A 25,704-nucleotide genomic window follows, 5' to 3' on the forward strand; every position below is an offset into this window, starting at 1 on the left:
CTCAAACCAGCTTTGAACTTCAATCTTCAGATCTCAACCCCTGAATAGCTAGGATTACAGGCGTGAGCCACTGCATCTGGTTCTATGTCTCTTCTTATAAGGACACTAATCATCTGAATTTATTAACAACAGTACCTTCATAAGAATATATCCCTATCTACTCACATCTGCAGTGACCCTGTTTTCCAAAGGTCATATTCACAGGTGCTAGGGGTTAGGGCTTTCACATGTCTTCCTGGTGATCCCAGCCTTGTCTCTAGCTGATTCCTGCTGTATCCCGTGCCAAGGTCTCACCTACTCCCCCAGGGAGAAATGTGTGGGTTGCTGAGCTGAGGGGCAGCTGGGCTGGCCCTTGCTGGCATGGAATCAGCTCACCTCCACAGGATGTGCCCACAGGTGCCCATCAGCTTTAAGGACCTAGCTGTGCGGTTCTCGGAGGAGGAGTGGCGGCTTCTGCAGGAGGGAGAGAGGGAGTTCTACCGAGACGTTATGCGGGAAAACTACGAGACACTGGTCTCTGTGGGTAAGTGATCCAGGCCTCCAGGGTGCAGGTGGCAGGAGGGAGCTGAGGCTGGAGCCCACCCTTGGGGTTTTGGTCTCGGCTGTATTTGTGAAGGAATAGTTTCTGGAGCATTTGGAGTGGTCAAGCCTGGCCCCAGCCTTGCGTTCTTTTTGGTACTATTTGTATGATCCAGAGCAGGGTTCTAGGGATGGGTTGTTGGGGGTGCTGTAGAGGCCTTTCAGGACCCCAAGTTGAGTAACCCAATGAATGTGCATAGAACCTGGGCCACCATCTGTCTGTGGGAGGGCAAATTCCAGAGTAACTTGTGTTCTGTTTCTTCCTAGGGACAGCAGAGCTGCTTCCCCTCTCTGCTTTCCTGTCACCTACAGAGCCTGCGAGAGCCACAGGGACAGAGAGCTGCGCTGGGCAGGGCCAGGGGCCTCCTGCAGGGGCTGGCCTCCATGGTAGGTCCTCTTGGCAGGCTTTGGGAGTCCATCCCAGTCCCTGTCCTCAGCTCCCAGGCCCCACTCTTTAACTGCTCAGCAAGCCTTCTCCATCCCTTCCCTCTGACTCTCATCCCCACATAAGCCTGACTCTGGCCTGTGGGCCTGTAGCATGTCAGTTTCTCAATGAGCTCTGCAGAAGAAGCTGAGGTAACTCTAGAGAGAATCCCTACTCCAGGTCTCCCTTTGAAGCCTCATCTCAGCCACCTTGCACAATCAGCCTGCCACTCCTGGTCCAGGGGACCAGCCCTGGCAAGGTGGGAATTAAAAGGAAGTCCCAGGCAAGGTCAATGGCCAGGTGGTAGAGATAGCCCCTCTGCCTTTGAAAGAAAGGAGACCAGAGTAAGAACTAATGGTGCCACGTGGGTGAACCCATTACCTCTGCCCAGACCATGCAGGCTTGCCCTTGGACAGATCACCTGGCCAGAGCCCAAATCCTCTGGATGTTCCAGGATGTGGGTCGTTCTTGGCTGTGCCTCCTGTGGCTGGGAGGGTTGCCTGGAAGCCTCCATCTGACCGCACATACACACAAACTAAAGTGTATGAGCCAAGCTGATGTAGGGCAAGGGTTCGCTGTGGCTCTTCTACAGGAGGACAGCCCCAGCACAGCCTGCATCTCACTGCCCTGGTGCAGCTGGTGAAGGAGATCCCAGAGTTCTTGTTCAGGGAAGTCAAGGGCACAGAAGACAGCCCTGAGAGCCGGGGAGCCAGCCTGGATGGGGAGAGAGAGAGCCCCAAGGGTAAGTCAGACATGCCGGAGTCCTGTAGGCCTCCCACTCCTCCTCCCTCCTCCCCTAAGGTGAAGTCAGGCCCATAGCACCATATGCAGCATAAGCTGGGAGCCCCCACCCCCAGGAAGGGAGGCTGTTGCTAATGGCTCCTAATGCCAGGTAATGTGCCTACCCTCTTTGCTCCTGGGGCTGGGAGGAAGGAGCAGCACGGCTTTCTCATGGTGGTTTCTGCATAGAACAGTCATCCTGCACTCCTTCCCCTGTCACCTTATGCTCTGCACGGAAGGTGAGCAGCGTGAAGGTCACTGTTGTGCAGAGAACGGAAGTGGGGAGGCCAGACTTGGTCTGAGTGGCCAGGGAGACCCTGACGCCTCCATCCATCACACAGTCTTCCCACCTCACAAGCTGGATGCCCTTCCTAGTCCCCACTTGCCAAGATCCCATCTCCCCCTGGAATCTGCCCTTTGACCCCCTGGACAGTGAATAAAAGAGGAAGGGGGGAATGTGGCTTTGGAGCTCAGTGGTGACACCCATAGGGACTAGTCCAGTCCCTGTGGGTGGGGCATGTGAGGAAAGGGCCTAGTCCACGGCAGTGCCCAATATCTCACCAGTCGGTGTCTTCCTCTCCCAACAGCAGCTGTGGCGGCAGAGGCCTGTCCTCCAAGTGTGCTCACCTGCCTTCCAGAGAGCCCCCTGAGCCAAGTGAGCCTTGCCCCCATACCCCCGGGCAGCTCTTCCTCCAGTGGCCCTCCACGAGAACGGGGACTGGGAAGCCCCCTCCCTATCAGTGAGTCTGACTCATTGAACAGGTCGGGGGCGGGGGACAGGGGGAGTCATGAACTTTGTGCCCTCTGAGTTTGCTTTCTAATACTTGGTCTCTGGGATGAGACAGTAAGCTGGCCTCTGGTCATGGTGCCTAGTCCTCAGGGGGCCTCCTCTCACACAGCCCTGACTGCTGAGGTCCGCGTGCACTCGCTCAGGGAGTGCTGGGTGATTTCTGACATGCAGGCCCGGAAGGTAACGTACTTGTGTGCACATGGCCCTATCCTTAGAACGTCTCATCCAAGCCATAGGGTTTCATTTTATCTTGAAAAATTCTTGCAAATTTGTCTAAATATATTTTTATTACAAATATTTTGAGCTGGGCATGGTGGCTCATACCTGTAATCCTAGCTACCTGCGAGGTGGAGACTGAGGGGATTGTGGTTCATAGAGCGACCCACTAAACCTAGACTGGCTATAGTATCCCATGCCTTCAGTGCTAGGCTGTGAAGGCAGCCTGGGTTCAGAGGCCTATCTGAAAAATAACCTATAGCTAAAAGGGTTGGAGATATGGCTTAAGTGGTAGGGCACCAGCCTAGCAAGTTCAAGGACAGGTGTTCAAACTGTACCATGTGGACTAAAATTGGTATCCCCCAAAACCGGCCCTCCTTAGCCTGTGTCTTCACGTCGTCTTGTCCATATGCTTGGGGCTCTGCATATACTGGTTTGAGAAGTGTATGATTGTGGTTGAGACCACAGATATCGCTTGCTGAGCTAAAGGCACCATCTTGGTGTCTGCCGTTAAACTGGATGGACACAGCCCACCCTGAGCTGTCTCTGCACGCAGCCTCACACAGACCCAAGTTCCCCAGACTGGGCTTCACCTGAAGAAGTTGTGATACCAGATAGGTCCATTTTCATAGACCAGATCTGAGGTGATCAGAGTCTAAAACCCAGGCTAGAAAGGCCTTTTTTTTTTGGTACTGGTCCTGGGACTTAAATTCAGAGCCTGTTCTATAGCTTTTTTGCTCAAGGATGACATTCTACTGCTTGAGCCATGGCTCCCCTTCTGATTTTTTTTTGGTAGCTAACTGGAGATAAGAGGCTCATGGACTTCCTGCCCAAGTTGACTTTGAAGCATGATCCTCAGATCTCAGGCTCCCGAATAGCTAAGATTATAGGCATGAGGCACTAATGCCTGGCTGACAGGCTTTCCTTGTCTTCTACAATAGGAACTGCTGATAAACTGCAGCCTCCTGGAAAGGAAGGCCTGGGAGCCCCAGGTGAGGAGCCCAGCCCTCCCACCTGTAGCCCTAGCCATCTGAAGGGCCATCAGAGACCGGAGAGGGGGCCCTCGGGGTCAGGTGAGCTGGGGGCTGCAATAGGGGAGGGAGGAGGGTAGTTCATGCAAGGACACATCGCTGTCGATCCAAACCCCCGACAACCAAGTAGCCAGCCATTGGGCTGCTTGGGCTGTTCCCTAGGACTCCCCTGACTTCCGTGGCCTTGCCTGCACAGGAATCTCTCCCAGAAACAGCCCCTTGCAAGGCCTCGTCAACTGCCTGAAAGAAATCCTCGTGCCTGCACCCCAGCGCACAGAGGCAACGCTGAGTTTGCAGCCTTCTCTCCCTCCCCGGAGTGCTTCGAAGCACACACAGGTGGAGGTGCCTGGGTACCCTCCCTGGCCAGGTGAGTTCCTGAGCACATGTCCTCCTCAAGGCGAAGGCCAGAAGCCCTTGGGAATGTGGCAACTTCGGTGCTCCTCACTGCCTCCCATGGGGACTGTTTACACCCCTCTGCTCTGGTGACTCTTGCAAAGACTGCACCTTGGTTTCCTCTGTGTTTTTTACTCTTCCCAATATGGGACTTGGCATTCAAGTGTCATTGCCTGTTGACTTTGGGTGAAGTGTGAGAGTGGCACACAGCAGGGCAGGAGCTCAAGCCTGCTGAAGCTGTGAGTCATTTTCCCAGCATCTGTGGAGGGGAAAGCTGATCCCTATTCAGAGTTAGGGTATATGGTGGGACCAGACCCTCCTGGAAGGTGCTGAGGACCAGGGAGCTATGCAGGGCAATGGTGCCAGCCCGTCCCCCACCCCTCAGGTGATGCCCACACGTGCTGCAAGTGCACTTTGTGCCCTACCCCTTTGCTACTGGGTTCTAGGAAGAGCACGGAAGGCATTTTGAAGCCAAACACTGAGCAAGACGGTGGCTCACACGAGGCTGAATGGGTGTGGGGAGGCTCACAAGTCTGGATTTCTGGCCCTGTCCACTCCTAACTGCAGGCAGGGTGGTCCTTGTCCCTGCGTGCGGCAGCGGGAAATGTGTGCCTCTTCCCATAGTGAAGACCGAGGCAGCCTCCACGTTGGAGGACTGTCCCCTCAAGGGGCTGCTCAACTGCCTGAAAGAGATCCCAGAAGCCCCGGATCGGCGTCCCAGCCCCTCAGGAGTGGTGGACCCATGGCCACCCGAGGATGCAGGCGCCTGGAAGAGGAATTCTGGAGGTAAAGGTCATTTTCTGGGCCAAGAGGACCCAGATATCATGTTTGGTTTCTCTGCTTCAAGCAGGGCTGTCAGTGACCCTTTGTGACAGAACTCATAGCCCTGACTATGTGTATGGGCCAGAGGAGCCAAGGGTTGGAGAGGATTGCTCTGTACATGAAGGAAAGCCATGTGCCGCATGATTTTCCAGAGTGGCTCTTAGAGTAGGTGGTGAAAGCTCTGGAAGGAAGGAAAGGATATTAGAGAGGGAAAACACCAAGAAACAGAATAAAGGGGGTCGGGGGAGGGAAATGGGGACAAAAACCTGAGAAAGGGGTATCAATGTGTGAGAGGTAATGCACCTACTACCTGGTGAATGTAACTAACCCCTCTATAAATTACCCCGACAATAAAAATTAAAAATAAGCAGTAGAAGAAAATTATAGCCCCACTGGCCCTTCAGCCCTAACTGTGATGTGGGGTCCCCCGCGCGTGTGTGGGGACTGGATGGGGTCACTAGGACTTGGGTTCCCAGCACATGTGTTCATTTCCATTACTGTCGGTTCCCAAGGTACTGAGCTTCTCAGAACATCTGAAACAGTGTACTTGAGTGGCTGGCAGGTAGAGGGCTAATTAACGTTCTCAGAAAGCTCTGGAGTACCCCTTGTGTAGAAGGAAGAGTGGGGTGACAGAAATAATGGGGCCCAAAGTTGATGACTACTGTAGAGGCAGAGGGACCCTGAAAGGCCCTCCAAACACAAGAACAGCCCCCGGGCCTGCAATCTGGGCTTCCCAGTTCCCGAGGGCTGACTTCCCATAGGTCACAGACGCCTCCATACCCCTCCTCCCCGTCCTGGTCCTGGAGCTGGCAGCGCGCTCACTGTGGTGAAGGTCGAGGACAGCTGCACCCAGAACCCCTTGGGGCCTGTATCATGCCAGCTCGGCAGGCCAGGCTACAGTTCTTCCACCACTGCAGACACCAGAAGGGGTCGAGCACCCCTGTGGGGCCCCACAAGTCAAGGTAAGTTCTGGATTGTTTGTCCTCGCCTGTGGGAATCAGGCCCTAGGTCTCTATATCTACAGAGAAGCAGCTCCTGCCTGGCCATGGCCCAGGCAGCCTCCAGCGTGAGGACCTTCATTTGCCTTGAGGTGCTAGCTGAGGGAGCTGGCCTCTGCATGTACACGTCTCTTCCAGCCCTTCCCTTGGATCTGGGGACAGCTCTCTTTGATCCTTCTGAAGTGGCATTGAACAGATCAAAAGTCCTCCCAGAGGATCTCTTGCCTGACGGGTCCCTGCTGGCTTAATGCAGGACTCAGCACCTCTGTAGAAGGCAAGCTGTGTCCAGCCAGCCAACCAGGGGTCAAGCTGGCCCCTGATCAGCCAGTCAGGGTCCTGCAAAAGAGGGTAACAGGGCAACTTTTCCCATACCAGCCAGCAGGGCCTCAAGCTCACCCCTGGAAGCCCTGGAGGCCTGCCTGAAGGGCATTCCCTCAGCTGGCCCATCACCTTCCCAACTGGTGGCTGCTACTTCTTGGTCCCGAAGCCCCCAGCCAGGAGATGCTGGGTGTCATAAGCCTGAGCTGCAGCCTCAAGGATCACACAGTGAAGGTATATGAGCCGGGGGTCTTTGTGCAGGCAGTGGAAAGGCTGGGTGTCCTGGGATGTGTACTCTTCTTCCCCCAAGTGGCTCCCCGAGTTTGATGAAGGCAGTTGAAGTGTACCCACCCTTTACCCTTCTCTAAGATCTCTAGAGTCCTGAGACAAATCATGGGAGCTTGGGAGTTTTCATCAGTGGCATGGAGAACCCCAGTACTTTGGGGCTGAGTGTCCTGGTGCCATCCACTCTGGGACCCCAAGGACCTCTTCTCCAATGGGCTTTCTGTGACACAGCTCTGCTGCTCCCTGCAGAGGCCACGAGGGAGCCCTTTCCACCGCTGGGCCTGCGGGGCTGTGTGAGAGAGGGCCCCAGCCAACCTCCAGGCCCCCAGGGCACTCCTACCAGCTTCTCCTCCACCAGCAGCATTGACGGTGACCTGGACTTTGGGAGCCCTGGGTGCAGCCAGGGACAGCAGTTTGGAAAAGGTAAGCTGGGCTGACCTGAGGATGGAGTCCCTCTGGGATAGGTTGGGAGGCCTTGTCTACCATTATCTCTGGTCCAATTCAGGTAGGTTGCCATGCCTATAGCTAGAGGTAGAGTAGGGATACTGAGGCAGAACAGATGCAGGATTTGTCTTGGGCTGGGTGACTTGGCTCAGAAGGGACAGCATCTGAGGTCTTTCAACATTTCCTTTTGCACTGTCCCAGCCATAGGAAGTGCCTGGGGTACAGAACTGACCTCTGACCTAGAGAGAACTTACCTCTGTGGTAAGGTTCACAGACCACCCTCAGCAGTGTGCCTGGTGACTTGGACCGTTGGATCCTACCAGGGAGAGCTGTTCCTGGGATCTTGGGGCCTCATAGGACTTTTTGGCCTCCCCTTTGATCTTTCTTCCCCACCAGAACAATCTGGCTCATCTTATCTCACCTGCACCCCTACTTTCATTTGTGTCCTGGCATATCCATTAGCCTGTAAAGACTGGGGCAGCAGCCAGCACACTGGTTAGGCCAGGGGTTTCAGAGAGCCAGCCTCAAGGCTTCTTCCTGCCTGATTCTTCCTGACAGGGAGGAAAAAAATACAACCGATACATCTTTTAGTTTGGGGAGGAGAGGGTTAGAAGTATCAGAGTTTGAACCTTAGAGCCTTCTGCTTGCTATCTTTGATATTCTGTCCCTTAAGTCATATCTCCAGGCCTACTTTTTGCTGTCATTTTGGAACTTTTCTGTCTAGGCTGGCCTTGAATTGAAATCCTCCAGATCTCAACCTCCTGAAGTAGCTAGAATTGTTGGCATGAGACTCTAATTTTTAGCTTTTAATAAGTAATATAATCACGTGACCTTGTTTCAAAAGCTACAAAAGGTTGTGTGAAGTCTCCTTCCTTCCCCTACCTACAGCCCTGACCTCTCTCCTGCACCAGCCTCTGGTCTCGAGTTCATCTCCTTCTGGAGACACCTGCCTGTGGTCAGGCCCTGTCTCCTCGCAGATGGGGACGCATCAGACACATCCCACCTCACTGTCGTAAAGCTTTGTCCCCGATATCTTTCTACATTTTGTCCTCATAGCCCTTGGCCACCAGCATCCTGGCCAGTACTGCCACAGTGTAATGCAGTGTAGTGAGGCCTACTTCCTTTCACGAGGCCTCTGTGGACGGGCTTGGTGTTCCAAGTGACTCAGACTACAGGAGACTCACACTGCCTTTAGAAGCTCTCAGGTGGGCCCCCAGAACTCTCTGTTGCCCTAGACCCTGCCAGCTCCCTGTGTCAGTCTCTGGCCTCCAGCCTCTGCCTGGCTCCGAGTTGTCAGCAGATACCCCAGGAAGGAATGTGGCCTGTGTGGTCTGCTCCTTGGGAAGAGCGGTGCCCTCCAGAAGTTCAGCTCAGCCTGTTCCTATTGCTTGCTCTGTGTTTCATCAGTGGAAATACAATTTATGGCGTGAGTTTCTTTTTTTCTAGCTGGCAGCCTTAATGTCTTCCTGGGGATGCAGACTCCTGTCGTGCTGTGCTCTGTGGCAGGCATGTCTGCTTGCTAGACAAGCCGTGTCACCTGTACCATGGTGGCAGTTGGATGTCTGAGGTAGCCTGGAAACCCCCAGCCATGGCAAGGCCCCGTATTCTAACTCCAGGCAGATTTCTGTAGGTGGCTGACATAGGTCCCTCTTCTTCCTGTCTAGCTGGAGGAAAGCCGCTTCAGAGTCAGAGCTGACAGGTGTTTGAGGCCAGTTTTCCATCTGCATCCCTGAGCTACTGTGACATGTCCAGGGTTCTGCCTCCTCTTGCTGAATCTGGCCAAGTATACACAGCCTGAGCTGCAGCCTTCCATAACTACCATGTTTGATCTTCACAGGATACCTGCCAGGAAGCTCCCCACTCCAGAGCCTGGAAAACTGTCTCAGAGAGATCCCTATGCCCAAGCTGCAGCCTGCCTGGTCCTGCTCGTCTGCTGTGGACCGGGGGCTGAGGAGAACGGAGCCCAGGAGCTGGACAGCAGACAAGGAAGGTAACTCAGTGAGGCCATAGAGACCTGTGATTGGACTGGGTGGTTCCTGTTCTGCACCCTAAGCCCTGCTGAGCTTCCAGCATCCCATGGGCTTGATCTATACGTATGAGCCAAGAAGGTGCTCTAGAAATGGCATTGGCCAGAGAGTTTTACTGAGGCCAAAAAGCCAGATAGACTGTTCACGTTTAGACTCACTGGCAAGTAAGTGTAGGCAAAGCCCAGGATGCAGACTCTCTAGCACCGCCATCTGCTCTCCACCACACGGCCCTGGGATAGAACCTTGTCATCCTGCTTGTCTCCGTCCCTTGTGCGAGACCTTAGACACTGACATAGAGCTGGGAGTTTGGCCTAGTGGTAGAGTTCTTGCCTAGCATGCACAAAGACCTGGGTTCAAGTCTTTGGTACCACATACATAGAAAAAAAGAAAGCCAGAAGTGGTGCTGTGGCTCCAGTGGTAGAGCTCTATCCTGGAGAAAGCCCAAGGACAGTGCTAAAAAAATAAAAAAAAATAAAAAAAAAACAGACACTGACATAGAGATCCTGGAGGACTTGGACCGCAGTGCAAGGCAGTCCCATGCCTGAAACTCTCGAGCCACTAACGAGTGAAGAGTGGCAGGATTCTGAGTCCATCGTTCTCCCCACCCAGCCCCGCAGGGCTAAGGGCCCTCTTGGTATCTCATAAAACAGGACTGAGAGGTGAGGCCTGTGAGCCAGCCCGCCTCAGACAGGGCGGGGGAGAAGTGCCCACAAGGAGCCTCCATCTAGCCAGCCCACAGGCCTTCACCTCCAACTGTGTGACCACCTGCCACCAGCGAAGGCCCAAAGATCCAGGGGCCACCAGGCCGGCACCATGGAGGTGGCTGCAAGATGGTGAGCTGCCCCTTGGGATTTAGTGGCACTTCTTTCCTCCTTTTCCTTCTCCAGCTGCCTCTGCCCCTTCCCTGTCTCACATTACTTGCAGAGAAGATAGAAGCAGGGAACCAGATAAGCCAGGGGAGGTTAAAAGGAGTGTAGTCAGACAAGAAGGGGCAGGAAGAGCCCCTCTCCATTGGCTCTCTCCAGAGGAGACCCTGACCACCATGGTTATAGACAGCTCTAGCTATTTGCCTCTCCTGGTCCTTGCAGGGGATGGAACACAGCATCGCTGATCCAGTGTTTCTAGCTCTCCTACAGGCTGCTGCTTCCTGCATGATTCTGGGCACCGGGTGGGCCTGTGGCAAGGGAGAGTGGCATAGGTAGAGGGAGCTGCTGGAAAAGGGGTAGAGGGCACTTTGGGGGTGGGTGCTTTGCCTAGAAGATCAAGATTTGACTAGAACTTGGCCACTAACTTGACCTCTAACTGGGTCCTTGAGACCTCCAGAAAGTTCCTCAGCTTATTTTCCAGAGCAGCAGGGGCTTGGCCAGGCTCTGACTTTTCTCTCTGTGTGGCCAGAAAGTGAACTGTTGGGGCCTACCAGAACCTGAATGGGCCATGGCTGAGCCAAAAGTTGAAAGTCCTCCTGGCTGCCATGGGGCGATGGCTGCTGGGGAGCGATGGTGGCCCTTGGGTGATGGACAGGGGCTCTTGTCATTGACATAGGGACAGCCACAGTGCCCTCCCCGCTGCACTGCCTGGAGAGCTCTCTGAAGGGGATCTTGCCTGTGAAGCCCTTGCGCTTTACCTGCTTGGCTGGCCCCGGCCTTGGCCCCAGCCCCAGCCCCTGCTCTAGTTTGAGTCTCAGCAGCTCTGATGGAGAAGACCTAAGGCTGGAGCCTGAGCTCTGGCCGTCACCCCTCCAGGGTAAGCCTGCTGGAAGGGGTGGGAGTGGTGAGCTCTTCTTAGAGCCCTGGTTAGCACACTGATCCCAGCTTATTTGTGATGCAGACAGAGACCACCTTCCCAGCTGCAAGCGTCCCCTCTCTCTGTCCCCTGCCCCTGGCGGATCTCCCAGAGGTGGCGGCGGCAGCCTTGCCAGAGAACACCCTGAACGACCACGGCCCAAGGACTGCAGCAGCCTCAGTGCAGGTGAACCCGGGGTCTTCCTGGACAGGCAGCTGCATAGCCCCAGGGGGCAGCAAGTCCAGAGAGTTCTCTCAGCCCCACCGCCTGGCTTTCACCAGAAAGCATTCTCCAGCCATTCTGCTTTCGTTTCCTGTAAGGCAGTTGAGCCAGAAGCCTGGTCCCTGAGTGACGGGCTCAGAACAGGGCTTATTAGTGTCTATATGGAGGAGTCCACCTAATATATACACCGTATGTGCTTATTAATGTGTGTGTGTGTGTGTGTGTGTGTGCATTATTGCTGAATTCTCAGTGCCAGAGCCCTTGTCTGGCATGCACGGGCTCAGGGTATTTACTCCTCAACACCACTGGCTACGGCCTACTGCCTACGGCCTGCTGTTTCTCTATCAGGCTGTGATCCAGGATTTTTTTCCCAATAGGAAAAACAGAAGAGGGGACAATGAAAGTCAGGTCCCTGTCACCCAGGAGAGAAGATCTGCATGCAGAGAGCCCTGGCCGCCCTGGCCCTCTGTTGAGTGGTGAGTGGTGGAGAAGTAGGTAGGGGCCAGGGAAATGGTCGAGGGAGGATGGCTCCACTCACAGGCTTTGACCCTAGGCTGTGCCATGCTCCTCCTTGCCCTCTGGACCTAGTGGAAAATGGTGTACACGTGGCACCCTTAGCCCAGTCGACTGTTCCACCAGAGCAGTTAGGCTGCCTGTATTTTGTATCTCATTTAATCATTGCTTAAAAATGTAAAGATAAATATCATTTTTAGGCCAGGTTAAGAGCATCCTCATGTCAGGGGGCCCTGCAAAGCAGTATATATCCTTGTCTCAGACTCCTCTCCTTCCACAGAGGCCACAGGGCATCCAAGTCCTGCCCCACGGCTAGAGGACCATCCTGTGCCCAGGGACAAGGAAGAACCCAAGAGCTTGGACCCAGGACACGGGAGATCCAGCATTACAGGTAGCTGGGACTGCCCCACCCACTGCGCAGAGCCAGGCCGGGGTCCCAGGGTAGAAGGACACCCCTTCAAGTTCATTGTTTGGGTCATGGCAGGAAATCAGTGACACTGCTTGGGTACATGTTTTACCTTAGTACGTGTCACAGAAATCTCCAACCTGGATTTCTCCCAATCCAGGTTTGAGGTTTATTTAGAAAACAAATGGTATCTCATGCATGTAATCCTAGCTATTCAGGAGGCTGAGATCTGTGGATTAGAGTTTGAAGCCAGTCTGGAAAGTTCTTGAGACTCCTGTCTCTAATAAACTACCAAAAAGCTACAAATGGAGTGGTGGCTCAAGAGATAGAGTGCTAGCTAGCCTTGAAGCTATTAAAGGAAGCTCAGAGACAGTGCCCAGGCCTGAGTTTAAGCCCCAGGACCAGCATGCACACATACACACACACACTCACACGCTTAATGAGAAATATAAGGGACTCAAACCCCAGCACTGTGGAGTGACCTGGCCAAGGTGATCCAGAACACTTTGGTTCCATGTCACACCTTTTCCTATGGTGCCACCATGGAAACAGGAAGGGGGCAAGGCCTTGTGCTCTCAGCGCCACGCCTCAACAATAGGGACTCTGTGTGTGTGTGTGTCTGTGTCTGTGTGTCTGTCTGTCTGTCTGTCTGTATGTATGTATGTATGTATGTAGTCCCTTGCCTGTAGGAGCTTTGGTTCCCCTTAAGCTTCAGGCTTCTGTTAAGAGTTGTAACCCAGGGTGAGCCTTGCTCCTTAGGTGCTTTATTTTATATTTTGGCTTTTCTTTTCTTTTTTTTTGCCAGTCCTAGGGCTTGAGCTCTGGGCCTTAGCATTGTCCTTGGGCTTTCTCAAGGCTAGAGCTCTACCACTTGAGCCACAGCACCACTTCTGGCTTTTTTATATATGTAGTACCAAGGAATTGAATCCCAGTCTTCATGCATGCTAGACAAGCACTCTACTACTAGACCAAAACCCCAGATCCTTTTTATTTCTTTTGGAGAGAAAGTCTTTCTGTATTCGCTCAGGCTGACTTTGAACTCATGATTCTCTGTATCAGCTTCAGATCCTTGATTAATTAGAGACATTGGCCACACAGCTGGGTCCCTGGACCACTCAGGCCATTACCTTTCCTTCCCCATCTGTATTCCGAGGTGTTAGTAAATTAGACAAGGGCAGAACTCCTCTGGGCTCAGGGAAATGGGAACACAGATTTCTTTTTTTTTTTCTTTTTCCTTTTTCCCCCTTGGCTGTGAGTCTGGGCTAGGGCTTAGCTTATCAGCTCAAGACCCCCGCCCTGCCTTTGGGCCTCCACGCCACTTCTAGGAACTGTCTTGGATCTGTGAGCTGAGATTGGCAGGGACCAAGGCCTTCCTGGGTGGCTCTCATGGTAGTGAGACCAGGTCTAAGAGACTTGGGGGTAAAGAGGTGATTACTTTAAAGTAACTTACATATCTGAATCAGGTCAGGCATGTAGGCCAACACTCGGAAAGCTGAAGCAAGAGGGTTGAGATTTTTGAGAACAACCTGAGCTATAAAGTGAATGAGAGGGAGAGGGAAGCAGGAGACGCAGAACCCTATTGACTAGCCAAGAATGGTGGCCCCCAAGGAAACCAATGATGGCTTGTCACCTAAGTACCCAGCCTGGGCCTTGTACCCCTGGGCATCTGCTCTGGGCAGATACTCTGTCTGCAGGCTGTTCATTTCCATGCTACAACAAGGAACTCATTTGTTCCTTCCCTGGAAGGTAGGAAGCCACCATCTTGGGAAAGATAGCTGGGCCCCTGGAAATCTCCTCTGGTCGAGGAGCCCATTGGTGTGGAAACCAGGAGAGCCAGCCAGCTTTGGTGTCACAAGGGCTGGCAGCAGCATTGTTAAGTGTGTGTCGCTTCCTTCCCCTGCTTCTGTAGAAACAGGCTTGCAGTGACGGGGCACTCACCACACTGGTTGAGGGGTCGTCTTGCAGGGCGGGAGAGAAAGAAGTCCTTGTAGCCTAAGCACTTTCACTGGCCCTTGCTCTGGTTTCAGGACCATCCCAAGAGAAGCTGCTCTCCAAGGACCCGCAGGAGCCTCCCAGCAAGTCTCCCCCTCCCACGGCTGTCCCGCCCCGGTTGCCGTGTCCCTGTGGGGGAACCTTGCAGCAGGAGTTGCACAGCCTCGGTGCTGCTCTTGAGGCGAAGCTGGACCGGCTTGCTGCGACCCTGGCAGGCCTGACTCAGGAAGTGGCCACCATGAGGACCCAGGTGGATCGGCTGGGGAGGCGGCCCCGGGGCCCCGGGCCAAAGCCCTGGGCCCTCCCTCGGGGACCTCGTTGGGCCAGTGGTCTGGGTCACAGACACCTGCCCTACTGGAGGCAGAAGGGCCCCACCAGGCCTAAACCAAAGATCTTGCGGGCCCAGGCAGAAGGTGGCCGGGCCGGTGACCTCCAGGGACTCTCCAGAGGGAAAGCCTACCTGGTGCCTCCAGGTGCTCCTCTGGCAGAACCTTCCAGGCCCAGCTGCAGCCCAGCCCAGCAGCCGCCCTCTTTACCCAGCTGCCACACTGTGCTGACTGGGCACCCCCTCCTCGGACATACTGGGCGTCACCAGAGCCCTCCCCCACCGTTAGTACCTGCGGCCTTGTCTCCTCTGGTGGCCTCCCCTGCAACCAGTTCAGACACAGAACTGCTGACTGCAGGGGTGTCACAGATCAGGGTCCCAAACAGGCCGAAGGAGCCCAGTAGCCTTGTGGGGGGAGGCCTCCGGGAGGACCTGTGGGGCAGCGAACACAGGGACCCACGGTGGGGGGCCCACTAACTACGCCCCACCAGCTTGTCTTCCAGACCTGCCCGCCCCTGCCCACTCTCTCTTTTGGCTCCTATGTCCTGCTCCCCTGCTCTGCTGGCCCGTGCACAGCTGGAGCCCTCACCTCTGCTCTTAGAAGCACAGACCCCCAGTGGCGTCTGCTCGTAAGATCCCGTGGAGATGTTTCTAGCCACACCTCAGGGTTTCTTGGCTCAGGTTCAACCAGATGCTGCCCTGTCCTCACCAGAGCCATCCCCATTGTGGGTGGAGGGCATGTGCGGAGTGGCCGAGAGATGCCTCTCTCTCCACCAGCCCCTCCTGATCTGAGCCCCGTGGAGGGCTGGCCTCGCCCTCTTGGAGTAAACACTGCACAGATCTCCTTTTGGAAGAACCAGTCTAGTCTAAACCGGATTTACCCACATGCATCTAGAACATGAGCTGCTAAAGAAAGGCTCTTGGCTCCCATCCAAAAGTATTTAGCAGGGCCCACACGGGGTGTGGCTGACGGGATTGTGTCACCAGTACAGTGGGAACAAGGCAGTGTGTGCTACGCGCACACACACACACACATACACACACGCCCTCCAGAGGATGCAGCAATGCAGTGAGTCTGGGACTCGCTGGCATGGAGTCCCTCACATTGTAATCATCTCCTAGGGTTGTGTATAAAGTGCTATAGACTTAACCAACATGGTTGGCTTAAACTAGAAACCCCAAATGAAGGTACTTTCAGGGTCTTCTCCGTGGGCTATGGGGAGTGATCTATCCCATGCCTCTGCCCATCGATGGCTAGCTTCATATTCACACTTGTCTCCCAACCCCCCCTTGTAACAGGACACTGGTTTGATTGGATAGGGCCCACTGGTAAGCTCCTTTAAACCATGTCAAGGTGAAACCCCCTCCCCTGCCCCTCCCCACTTAGAAGCACCAGGGCAAAGGCTTTGGGCTATCAACACGCCGGGCACCTTTCATGTAATGATGCCTGATGGCAGCCATGCCTGCCCCCGGCCTCATCGTCCATGCTCGGTGTGCATATGGCTTATCTGCCTGTTTACTCACTTGTCCTACCAGAGCCAGAGTTCAACCTATTGGAGTGATTGCATTCCCTGTTTATCAGGAATTCTCTGAACTGTACCTGTCCGTAGGGTACCTGAGAAGGCCTGGCCTGCTGTGCATTGGCATGGAGAGATGGAGAGCTTCGCCATCAGGACCCTGGGGTGCCAGTACCGATGCAGGGCATCGCGGGCCTCTACCAGGACCACAAAGCAGCTCCTGTGTCTGCTTTGCCCAGTGCTGCCTCCAAATCAGTCACGAGACAGTCAGGCCTTGGTAGGTGAGGGCTGGGTGCCTCCCTAGGGCCTGGGCGTGTTTTGAGGACTAGAGCAGAGAGCAGGGCCCTCGACTGCCTGGAAATGGATACTCATGATTTGTGTGTGTGTGTGTGTATACACACACACATGCTGGTACACTCTCCCTTGATGGTTTCATGCAGAGCTGGCGTTCTACCACATGAGCCACACCTCTGCTTATGAATATTTACAATTGTATGGCAGGAACTGAAGCAAATGGCCTGGTCTGAAGCTGGCTGGTGACAAAGAACAGAAGGCCAAATTGCCAAAGCCTGGGAGCCTTGAGCAGATCCAGCTCCTTTTCCAGAGGAGCAGGAGGCAGTGTTCGTTTTCTTCCATGTCTGTAGGAAGACTCAGGGTATAGATAGCCATGGCTGGGTTCTCCACTTGTATGGCGAAGTGGTCATGCTGTGGGCTTCATAGATGGCGGGCGTTTGCTGATACAAGTGAACCAACAAGCCCATCCTTCACAGCTTCTAGCTGGCAGTTAGGAAGTAGCCAGACTCCTTCAGGGCTGCGTGCAGGTGGCGTGGCTCATCCATCGCCCAGCCTGGGTGACTGGGTAGTCCGTTCACGAAGTTCAAGACGGGTCTTGAGTACATCAGTGGTAAGTTCCGTGGTCTGCCTCATCCATGCTCTAGTCCCTCTGGTATCCCAACTGTTCACAGAAAAGCCTTGTGAGGTCCCTGACTTGGTGAAAAGTACAGTGTAATGCTTTGGACAGTAGCTCCTGTATAGTGTTTTGAAGAGGAGGTAAGGCTGCTTTGATTGGGGAGCAGTTTTTTCTTTTGAATTCCATTTTTTAGCATTTAATTCTTGAAGTATTCATGCCTTGAAGTATTCATGCCTTTGAATTTTAAAATTTGATATTGTAAAGGTGATGTATACAGGGGTTACAGCTACATAGATCTAGAATACATTTATTTTTTAACAATGTCATCCTTCGTGCTCTCCCAGTTTTTTTGTTCCCATCCCCACCCACAAGTTATATGGTTTAGATTTCACTTGGTATCTAGTGAGTACCACTGCTGCATTTGTTCACCTTTGTCCCTCCATTTCTATGCCCCCTCACCCTCCCAAAGACAGATTAAGACAAAACAGCAACAAAAACCTCATTTACATTTCGTGGAGTTCATTTGAATAAATGTTTTCTGTGACCAGAGGCACCTATTCATTCTGCCTTTGTGGGGGAACTTTGTAAATTGAGAGGCCTAGAACTGGGGAGCCTAGAAGGTTCTGGGTCTTCCTGCCACTATCCTAAAAAGTGGTCATAGGCCAGACCCGAATGCCAATCTCCATCTATCCCTACCTAGCTTGTCCACCACCTAGGAAGTCCACCACCAATCCCACTTGCCGTCTGCCAGCCTGAGCCCCCATGAGACGGAGAACGTGAGCCCATTCAAATCCTGCCTCTGACATGGAGTGCGCAGCCCGATTGTCCCCAGCCACCACTGAGTTCTGGCAGGGATTGGGGCAGGAACTAAGTAGCATCAAATGACTTCTAATTCCTAGATGAGGTAGGCCTGGGCAAGGCTTGCTTCTCTCCTCCCTCCCCCTGTCTCCCTCGCTCGCTCTCATTCATTCTTCTATTCTTCTCTGGAGTTTTTTTGGTTTTGGTTTGTTTTTTTTTTTTGCCAGTTGCGGGGCTTGAACTCAGGGCCTGAACACTGTCCTTGGACTTGATTCTCAAGGCTACAGCTCTACCCTTGAGCCACAGCACTACTTCCAGTTTTTTTCTATGCGTGTATTGCACAGGACTCGAGCCCAGGTCTTCCTACATGCTAGGCAAACACTCTACCACTAGGCCAAACTCCCGGCCCTCTCTGGATTTTGGACCCAGCCCCATGCTTGCTGGGCAAATGCTCTTGAGTCTCATCTTCAGTTCGTGAGACTCTTGACCTTCTGTTGTCTTTGTATTTTAGCCATTGCTCCTCTAAATGCCTGCAGTTGGAATGCTCTCTTAACACATCTAGCAGATTATGTTCTTGAAGCATTTATCATGATTAGGTCAGCCTCTGGTGGCTCATTCCTATAATCCTAGCTACTCAGGAGACTGACATCCTCATTATGGTTTAAAGTCAAAGGGCAGAAAAGTTCCTGTCCGTGTAACCACTCAAACACTGGAAGTGATGCTATGGCTCAAAATGTTAGTGTGCTAGCTTTGAGGAAAATAGTTCTCAGGGACAGCACCTGACTTTAGCACCATGATTGGCCAAGAAAAAAAAAATGACATGATTATTGATATGAACAAACATATCTTACTTTGTGCTTTGTGTTTGTTTCACCTGCTCAGGGTTGTTTGTTTTGTGGGTTGGGGTTATTTTTTTTTCTTTTTTCTGCCTTACGTATTGACAGTGTTTTGGAGTGAGTTTTTTTTTTTTTCCTGTGGTCGTGGGATTTGAACCCTGGGCTTGGGCATTGTCCCTCAGCTCAAGTCTATTGTCCTATCCCTTGAGCTGTAGTGCCACTTCCGGTTTTCTGGTGGTTAACTGGAGATGAGTCATGGACTTTTTAGTGCTCAGGCTGGCTTGAATGGTGATTCTCAGATCTCAGCTCCTGAGTAGCTAGGATCGCAGGTGTGAGCCACTGCGCCCAGCAGGAGCTTGTTTTTTATTTACACATTTTTCCCCCTTCTAGCCTCAAAATTTAGAAGGCTAAAAGGAGAAACATCCAAGTTTACAATCATATTTGGGAGATTTTTAGCTTACTTGTCTCAATTGATGGAAACAAGACAGGAAAGGCCTAGAAAATTTGAACAAGTCAATGGAACTTGCTCTGGCAGAAGAAAGTATAGAACAAGATTCTCTTCTCAACATAACTATGAACAGTGAGTGACCTAAGTGGTAGGGAAAAATCGAGCAGACTTACATGGTATCTCTTCCCTGACTTTTACCTCCACCTAATGCCTGTCTGGTGGTTTGGGGCACTCTATCTCCTCAGGTACCCTGCCAGCTCCTCTTTATGTTGGTTAGTTTTTCAGATGGCATCTCACTCTATGCCCATCCTAGTTTGATTCTATTTGTACTTTCTTGTGTCACAAGAGAGCCTCACTGTGCCTGGCCAAGTGCTTTCCCTGAGGCTGGGGATGGCAGCCATTGGTTGAGATGAAGTCTCAAGAACTTTTTGGCCAGCCTGGCCTCAGCCATGATCCTCCAGATCTCTGCCTCCCCAATATATATGTTATCTTTAAAGGTAAAATTAACACCGCACCCAGAAATGTTAAATGTTCAAGAAATGAAAATTACTGCTAAGATAGTGTATATGTGAATGAAGCCAAATGAGCATTAGAAATATTTTGAACTATAAGAAAGAGCCATATGTGAAAACTTGCAGGACACAGGTGTATCAGCCCTTGGGAGGAGGGAAGACAAAAGGGGAGGCTGAGAACTCACAAGGAATTGTAGATAGAACAAGAATCTAGCCCAACAGCATCAAGAGCCAAAACCCTTTTCTTTACCGAAATAAGAATTGACCAGCTCGGGACAAAAGTCCATCAAGGAAAAAAACAAGCACAAATGACTAGTCTCAGGAATGAAAGGGGCTATCACTCAAGCTGCAGGCAATAGAAAGGCAACAAGGAATTTTTTTGCTCCAGACTTAAAAATTTAAATATAAAACTTCCACAGGAATATTTTATACATTAGTCACACTTAGATTTATTGCACAGAGCAATGGATTTTCTTATTTTCACACATGCATATAATGTGCTTTGATCATATTTACCTGCCCAGGGCTGAACCCTTTCCCAGTTACCAGCTATCTTCATTCCATTCTTTTCCTTTAAATTTATATTGTGTGTATCAGAAAAAACATGTTTGTCTCCCCGAGTCTGGCTGATTTCACTTCACCCACATGTTCATGGCGTTCCATCCATCTGCCTTCCAATGGCGTAATTTCTTTATGGCTGAATAACATTCCATGGTGTGTATATATATCATCATCTTTACCCATTGCCCGTTGACGGGCACAAGGCTGATTCCATAACTTGGCTGTTGTGAATCTAACCACAATAAACATGGGTGTACAGGTGTCTCTATTGTATGTTGGCCTGTAATTCTTCCAGGTATATACCTAGAAATGTTACAGCAAGGTATTATAGTAGGTTTTGGTGGTGGTGGTGGTGGTACTGGATTTGAATTCAGGGCCTCATACTTGCTGGGCAGGTACTTTGCCTCTTGATCCAAGCCACCAGCCTTTTTTTTTTTACTTCAGTTATCTTTTGGTTATGGCTTTGTTTTTGCAGTGGGCCATCCTCAGATCACATCCTCCTACATGTGCCTTAACAAGCAGTTGGGATTTCTGGTGCATCACACCTCACCTCGCTTCTTTGCTCAGATAGTCTCACTAACTTTTTACCTAGGCTGCCTCCGTCATCCTCCCAGCCTTTGTCTTTGCTGGGCTTATTATTTTAGGAGCCTCCATACTGACCTCCATATTAGCTGTACTAATTTACATTCTCACCAACTGCATGTGAAGGTTTCTTGAAACCCAGACACCTCAGTCCTTACCAGCATCTGTTTTTTTCTTGGTAGCATTGGGATGGGTGAAATGGAATCTCGACGTCGTCTTGGTTCGCACTTCTCTGATAGCTGAGGATGCTTGTACTTACTGGTTCCGCAGGGCTGGTTTACATTGTGAGCGTCAGCTTCTGAACACCCCCCACCTCCCCCCGGCCAGGGAGCTGGTGTTGGAGCTGTTTGCTCCTTTTTCTCTGTATCACTTTCCCATTAAGCACGCCACCATCTTCTTCCAGGATGAATAATACAACTTGAAACTGACAAAAAAATTATGGAAAACCTGAACAGACCTATACTGTTGAAAAAATTATATCAGTCATGAGATATCTTTCCACAAAAGAAACCCTATGCCCAGAGGTTTTGGGAAAATTCCATTTCCTATAGATAGAGGAAATTATTCCAGAAACACCTTACTTCCGAGAAACAGACCCACAGAATTATTTCACTCATTGTATGAGACTAGTGCAATCTTGGAACCAAAACTCAAGAAGGGCTTTCCATGAGAAGAAAATCACTGACTGACCTGGTTCAAAAAATGTACATGGAAGCAGGCACCCTGTCCTGTTTGCTTCATTTCTGAAGGGTTCAGAGTGCCATACCCATCCTATGGCAGGGCCATGGCATAGTGGCCAGTCCCCAGATAGGCTTGTGGGACAGGAATGGTGTGTTGAAGGCCCCTGGAGTCTGCTGTCAATGTCCCCATCCTGTCCATCCTGTCCATCCTATCCATCCTGTCCAAGGCCTTCTTCCCACCCTGCCCCCACTCCCCTTACCGCTATAATGATTTAAGTCTGAGTTCCTTGAAAATGTTCAACTAGGAAACTAATCCATTCTACTAGGACTCTTCTAGGAAGTGTCTGCATTTTACCGTAAACTTCCAATTGACTTTCAGGGTGTTGTGAACAGAAAAGGAACAAAGCAGCAGCACATCCTCCAGCAGAAAGGTGGGGTCCAGCCCCTCAAGCTTCTATCTGGGTCTCTAGAGGTAGGAGTCGTTGGTCCCAGAAAAACTGGGTTATGTGTCACTAACTCTCAAAGACTGGGCTATGTGTCACCACCTCTTCCACGAGTCAAGCAGTGGGGGTGAGGTGGTCTTGGGCTGTCAGACTGGTGCTATTTCCTGTGGGCTTCAAAGGCTGCAGGTCAACAAGACCTGCTGTGTGTCACCAGTTGTTCTGTCCATGTCAGCAAACTATTACATGGTTCCTTATCATCAGCCAAACCCGAGTTCCCTATCCAGCCCCCCCATCACACATGCAGTTCCCACTGCCAGGTGTTTCTTCCCCAAGCAAAGCTTGATCTTACTGCTACCTTGCTGGGGTGAGGAGAGCAATGAAAGCAGGGCAGCATGTCACACACACACACACACACACACACACACACACACACACATTGGCTGAAGAATCAAGTCAGTGCTTCACACTGGTACTCAAAGCCTTCCACCAGCTGGCTTCTACTTTGTCAAACCACCTCATGCAGAACTTGCCCTTTGCCAGCTGGAACTACTAATACCTTATGCTTTCCAGAGCCCACACACTCTTCCTTGACTTCCCTTGGCAGAAATAACCACCTGCAACTACCCCGTGTTATTTGTCAAATCCCAACTCTGTTACCAGCTCCAGGCTGCAGTCAGAAGTGCTAACAAATGGTACTGATAGTACTGATAATTTTTTTGCCAGTCCTGGGGCTTGAATGCAGGGCCTGAGCACTGTCCTTGGACTTTCTCAAGGCTAGCACTCTACTACTTGAGCCACAGCACTACTTCTGTTTTTTTCTAGATATGTGGTACTGAGGAATTGAACCCAGGTCTTTGTGCATGCTAGGCAAGCACTCTACCACTAGGCCAAACTCCTGGCCCATAGTACTGAATTTTTTAAAAAGCATTTGTGTATTTAAAAAACATATTTAAAAGCATCCCAAGAATGGGGAAAAAGACTTAAAAAAACATCAAAGCCACTGGTGGTTGACACCTGTAGTTCTAGCTACTCAAGAATCTGAGATCTGAGGATCACGGTTAGAAGTCAGCCTGGACAAGAAAGTGTCATGAGACCCTTACCTCGAATTAACCACCAAAAAAGCCAGAAGTGGAACTAGGACTCAAGTGATGGAGTGACTTCCAGCTTTGAGCAAAAAAAGGTAAGGGACCAAACCTAGGGCCTGAGTTCAAGCCCTAGTACAGGCACTGGAGCATAATACACATCAAAGCCTCAGCAATATTATGAGGGCTAATTTGTTGTCCTCATTTTATAGGCTCAAACCCAGACCATTCAAGCAGTTCAGTGGCTTGTCCCAAAGCACAAATGTAAGAAGTGTCACACACAGGTTAGAATCCCAGTTCCATTCCATCTAGGTCCACAGTCTGCTGGCCCCTGAAGTTACTTTGGCCTCCTTCCCTTGCCATGGCCACTTTTCACATTATAATTCCAGTTCCTGGCAATGTTGCATGCAGTTGAGGCATTATACTTGATCTATGCCTTTTCACCTGTTTAACATTTGGCTGGCAGTGAATACCTTTGTGCCCATGGTTTTGTTGTTTTGTTTTGTTTTTTCCATAGAGGCTGGTCTCCTCTGCACTGGCCTGGCCTCCCGGGAAGCCAGCTTGCTCTCCTGGGGTTGAGGCCTCTGGGAGCTGACAGTGACCTAACTGAAGCTTTCCAAACTTGATTACATTTTACACAATTAAAATATGACCTCCTTGGAGAGTTGGACTCCACATTCTATCACTGCTTCCTATGAGCAGAGGTGGACTTACTAGAGCTCTGGTAGTCTTGTCAAAGCCAGCTGGAAGCAATGAGACCAGATCCCCACCTAGACTGTGGAGTCATCAACATCTCACAGAAGTAGTGTTCCCAAAACCCATGCATGTTGTTGGTATAAACCCTCTAGCTCATCTTCAGTCCTGCCTCATTCTGTCAGCACCGTGGAGCCTAAGTTGGGGCTTTCCACCTTTGCTTGACTCTTCTTCATCTAGCAGTCCCAGTAAGTGGGACAGAATGTTCTAGAAGAGTCATGAACCAGGCTTGTCCTCTGTTCTGGCCAGCAACATGCAAGGTGATGCCCATTAGTGTTTAAGACAGAAATAAAAACTGCTACTAACGCTTCTGTACAATTTCTAGCTTGTAAAGAGCATCTACTTTCCCAATCTTAGCCTCGTTATAAGGACTTGTCCTCTCTAACCCTACAGAAGGACAGAGACAGAAACAATGAGACGAAGGAAAGGAGGGTGAGAGAGAGCATGTGTTCAGGACTCTGGCATTTATCTCAGCAAAGATCAACCCCTAACCTGGGGGACGGACTCTGAGGTGCCCCATGGAGCCCCCTCCCGGGCTCTCCCTCCCTGGGGAAGCTCTGCTGAGAGAGCAGCACTGTGAACGGGCTGTGGATTGGTGAGATCTGATGAAGGGAATGTGACACCCGCGTGTTCTATCATAGAAGGGTCTGTCCCAGCAAGGCTGTCTGCACAAACTATGAAGTCAGCTCAGCTGACTCCGTGATGGGCGGCCTCCGAGGCCCTGGAAGGAGGCTGTGCTAATCCATGACTGGGCCTGATTCACAGAAACTTCTAGATAGGTGTGCTGTTCTGAGTCACTACACAATGGTTACCCGACGATAATACAACTGCATATGCCAGCTTGAATACTTTCTGTACGTCTCCATACTGATCAATACATCATTATAGGAAATATGAAAGAGGATAGGCTCGTGCTATGGAGCTCATGCTGCCCCAGGGGCTGAGACCAGGAGGTCTGCTGTTCCAAGCCAGCCTAGACATAAATGCCAATGCGAGTTGGGAGCAGAGGTTTTACAGCTGCCCTGGGAGCTGTCAGGATCTGTGGATTGACTGAGGGGAAGTGTATATATTATCTGAAATCACATGATGCAAGCTATTGTTTTAATACACATGAATGTGAGAGGAGCATCTGTATGTATCATGACACCATTCCCATTAGCCTAGGTGTGTATCAATGAAGAAACAAAATATGATGTATACATTCAATGACTATTATCCAGCCATATAAAGAAGGGAATTCTATCATGAACTCAACTGTAGAACAATATGTTCACAGACGCTAGTAGACAAATATTGCATGCTTTTTTATATATGGAAACCAATAAAAGCCAACCTGGGCATCCAATAGTAGTTAATGAAGCTGGGAAGGGTGTGTGTGTGTGTGTGTGTGTGTGTGTGTGTGTGTGTGTGTGTGTGTGTGTGTGTGTGTGTGTGTGTGTGTGTGTGTAAATCAGTACACATTGCATGCATGTGTGAAAGCCATTAATAATACCTGTTAATAAAAATTTAAAGTGCTTGGTGACCCATAAAAGATTATGAACCATTGATCTAGAAAATTTCAAGGTCCTGAATAAGTGACAGAGAGAGAGAGAGAGGGAGAGAGAGAGAGAGAGAGGGAGGGAGGGAGGAAGGGAGGGAGGGAGGGAGAGAGGGAGAATATACAGGAATGAGGATGAAGAATAGGTGGGTTAGAAAAATTAGCAAGTGAGGTCTACTCTCCGGAGAGGAAACATCACAAGGACAAAACCCACTGTGGCTAGTGGATCCAGCCCCTCTGAAGACCCTGGGGCTACAAGCACAGAGACTCAGAGGACTCCTGAGATTGTTCCAGTGAAATCTTAAAAGAAGAAATCCCCACAGAGAAAGGGGCTGTGAGCCCCTGGGAATCGTGTGGGGCTGGAGGGGATCCCTGGGCTGGCTTCTGTGCAGTCTGACGCAGAATCCAATTTGCAAGGCCCTAATAATGTTACATAATGACATTACGTAAGCCCATTACATAAATCAAAGGCCGGACACTGACCAAGAAGGTTGCCAGCCCCCAGGCGGATCTGATCCCATGCCCGAAGGCTCCATCCTTTGTTGCGAGTCGGTTAAATCTGCTTCCTAAGCCTTCAGTCAACCTGGTGGGAGCTCCAGCTGCTTCCGTCCTTGGGGACCCCTTCCCTCCTCTGCCAGGCTGCCCCCGCCACAGCGCCAGGCCTTGGGAGGCCTCTCTCCAGGTCACTGACAGGAAAG

At 51.3% G+C, this 25,704-nt stretch overlaps 1 protein-coding gene across 1 annotated transcript; it reads left to right on the forward strand.

Moving 5' to 3' along the window:
• The first annotated feature begins 384 nt into the window (after positions 1–384).
• Positions 385–15,542, forward strand: Krabd3 (KRAB domain containing 3). Its single transcript, XM_090333519.1, has 17 exons — positions 385–523; positions 847–966; positions 1,596–1,745; positions 2,371–2,523; positions 3,731–3,862; positions 4,017–4,187; positions 4,838–4,999; positions 5,797–5,997; positions 6,409–6,585; positions 6,886–7,059; positions 8,918–9,070; positions 9,758–9,940; positions 10,650–10,850; positions 10,935–11,075; positions 11,489–11,587; positions 11,905–12,015; positions 14,058–15,542. The coding sequence occupies exons 1-17, from the start codon at positions 385–387 to the stop codon at positions 14,822–14,824; spliced, it is 3,234 nt and encodes a 1,077-aa protein (XP_090189645.1). The 3' UTR covers positions 14,825–15,542.
• The last annotated feature ends 10,162 nt before the right edge of the window (positions 15,543–25,704 follow it).

The sequence above is a fragment of the Megascapheus bottae genome, chromosome 5 (assembly GCF_031878675.1).
Source record: "Megascapheus bottae isolate mThoBot1 chromosome 5, mThoBot2.hap1, whole genome shotgun sequence".
Taxonomy (NCBI): Eukaryota; Metazoa; Chordata; class Mammalia; order Rodentia; family Geomyidae; genus Megascapheus; species Megascapheus bottae.

Coding starts and splice junctions, on each gene's coding strand:
- Krabd3 (XM_090333519.1), top strand. CDS start 385: ATGTGCCCACAGGTGCCCATCAGCTTTAAGGACCTAGCTGTGCGGTTC. Junction 5,998..6,408: donor GTGGGGCCCCACAAGTCAAG/GTAAGTTCTGGA, acceptor TTCCCATACCAG/CCAGCAGGGCCTCAAGCTCA. Junction 7,060..8,917: donor GGGACAGCAGTTTGGAAAAG/GTAAGCTGGGCT, acceptor TGATCTTCACAG/GATACCTGCCAGGAAGCTCC.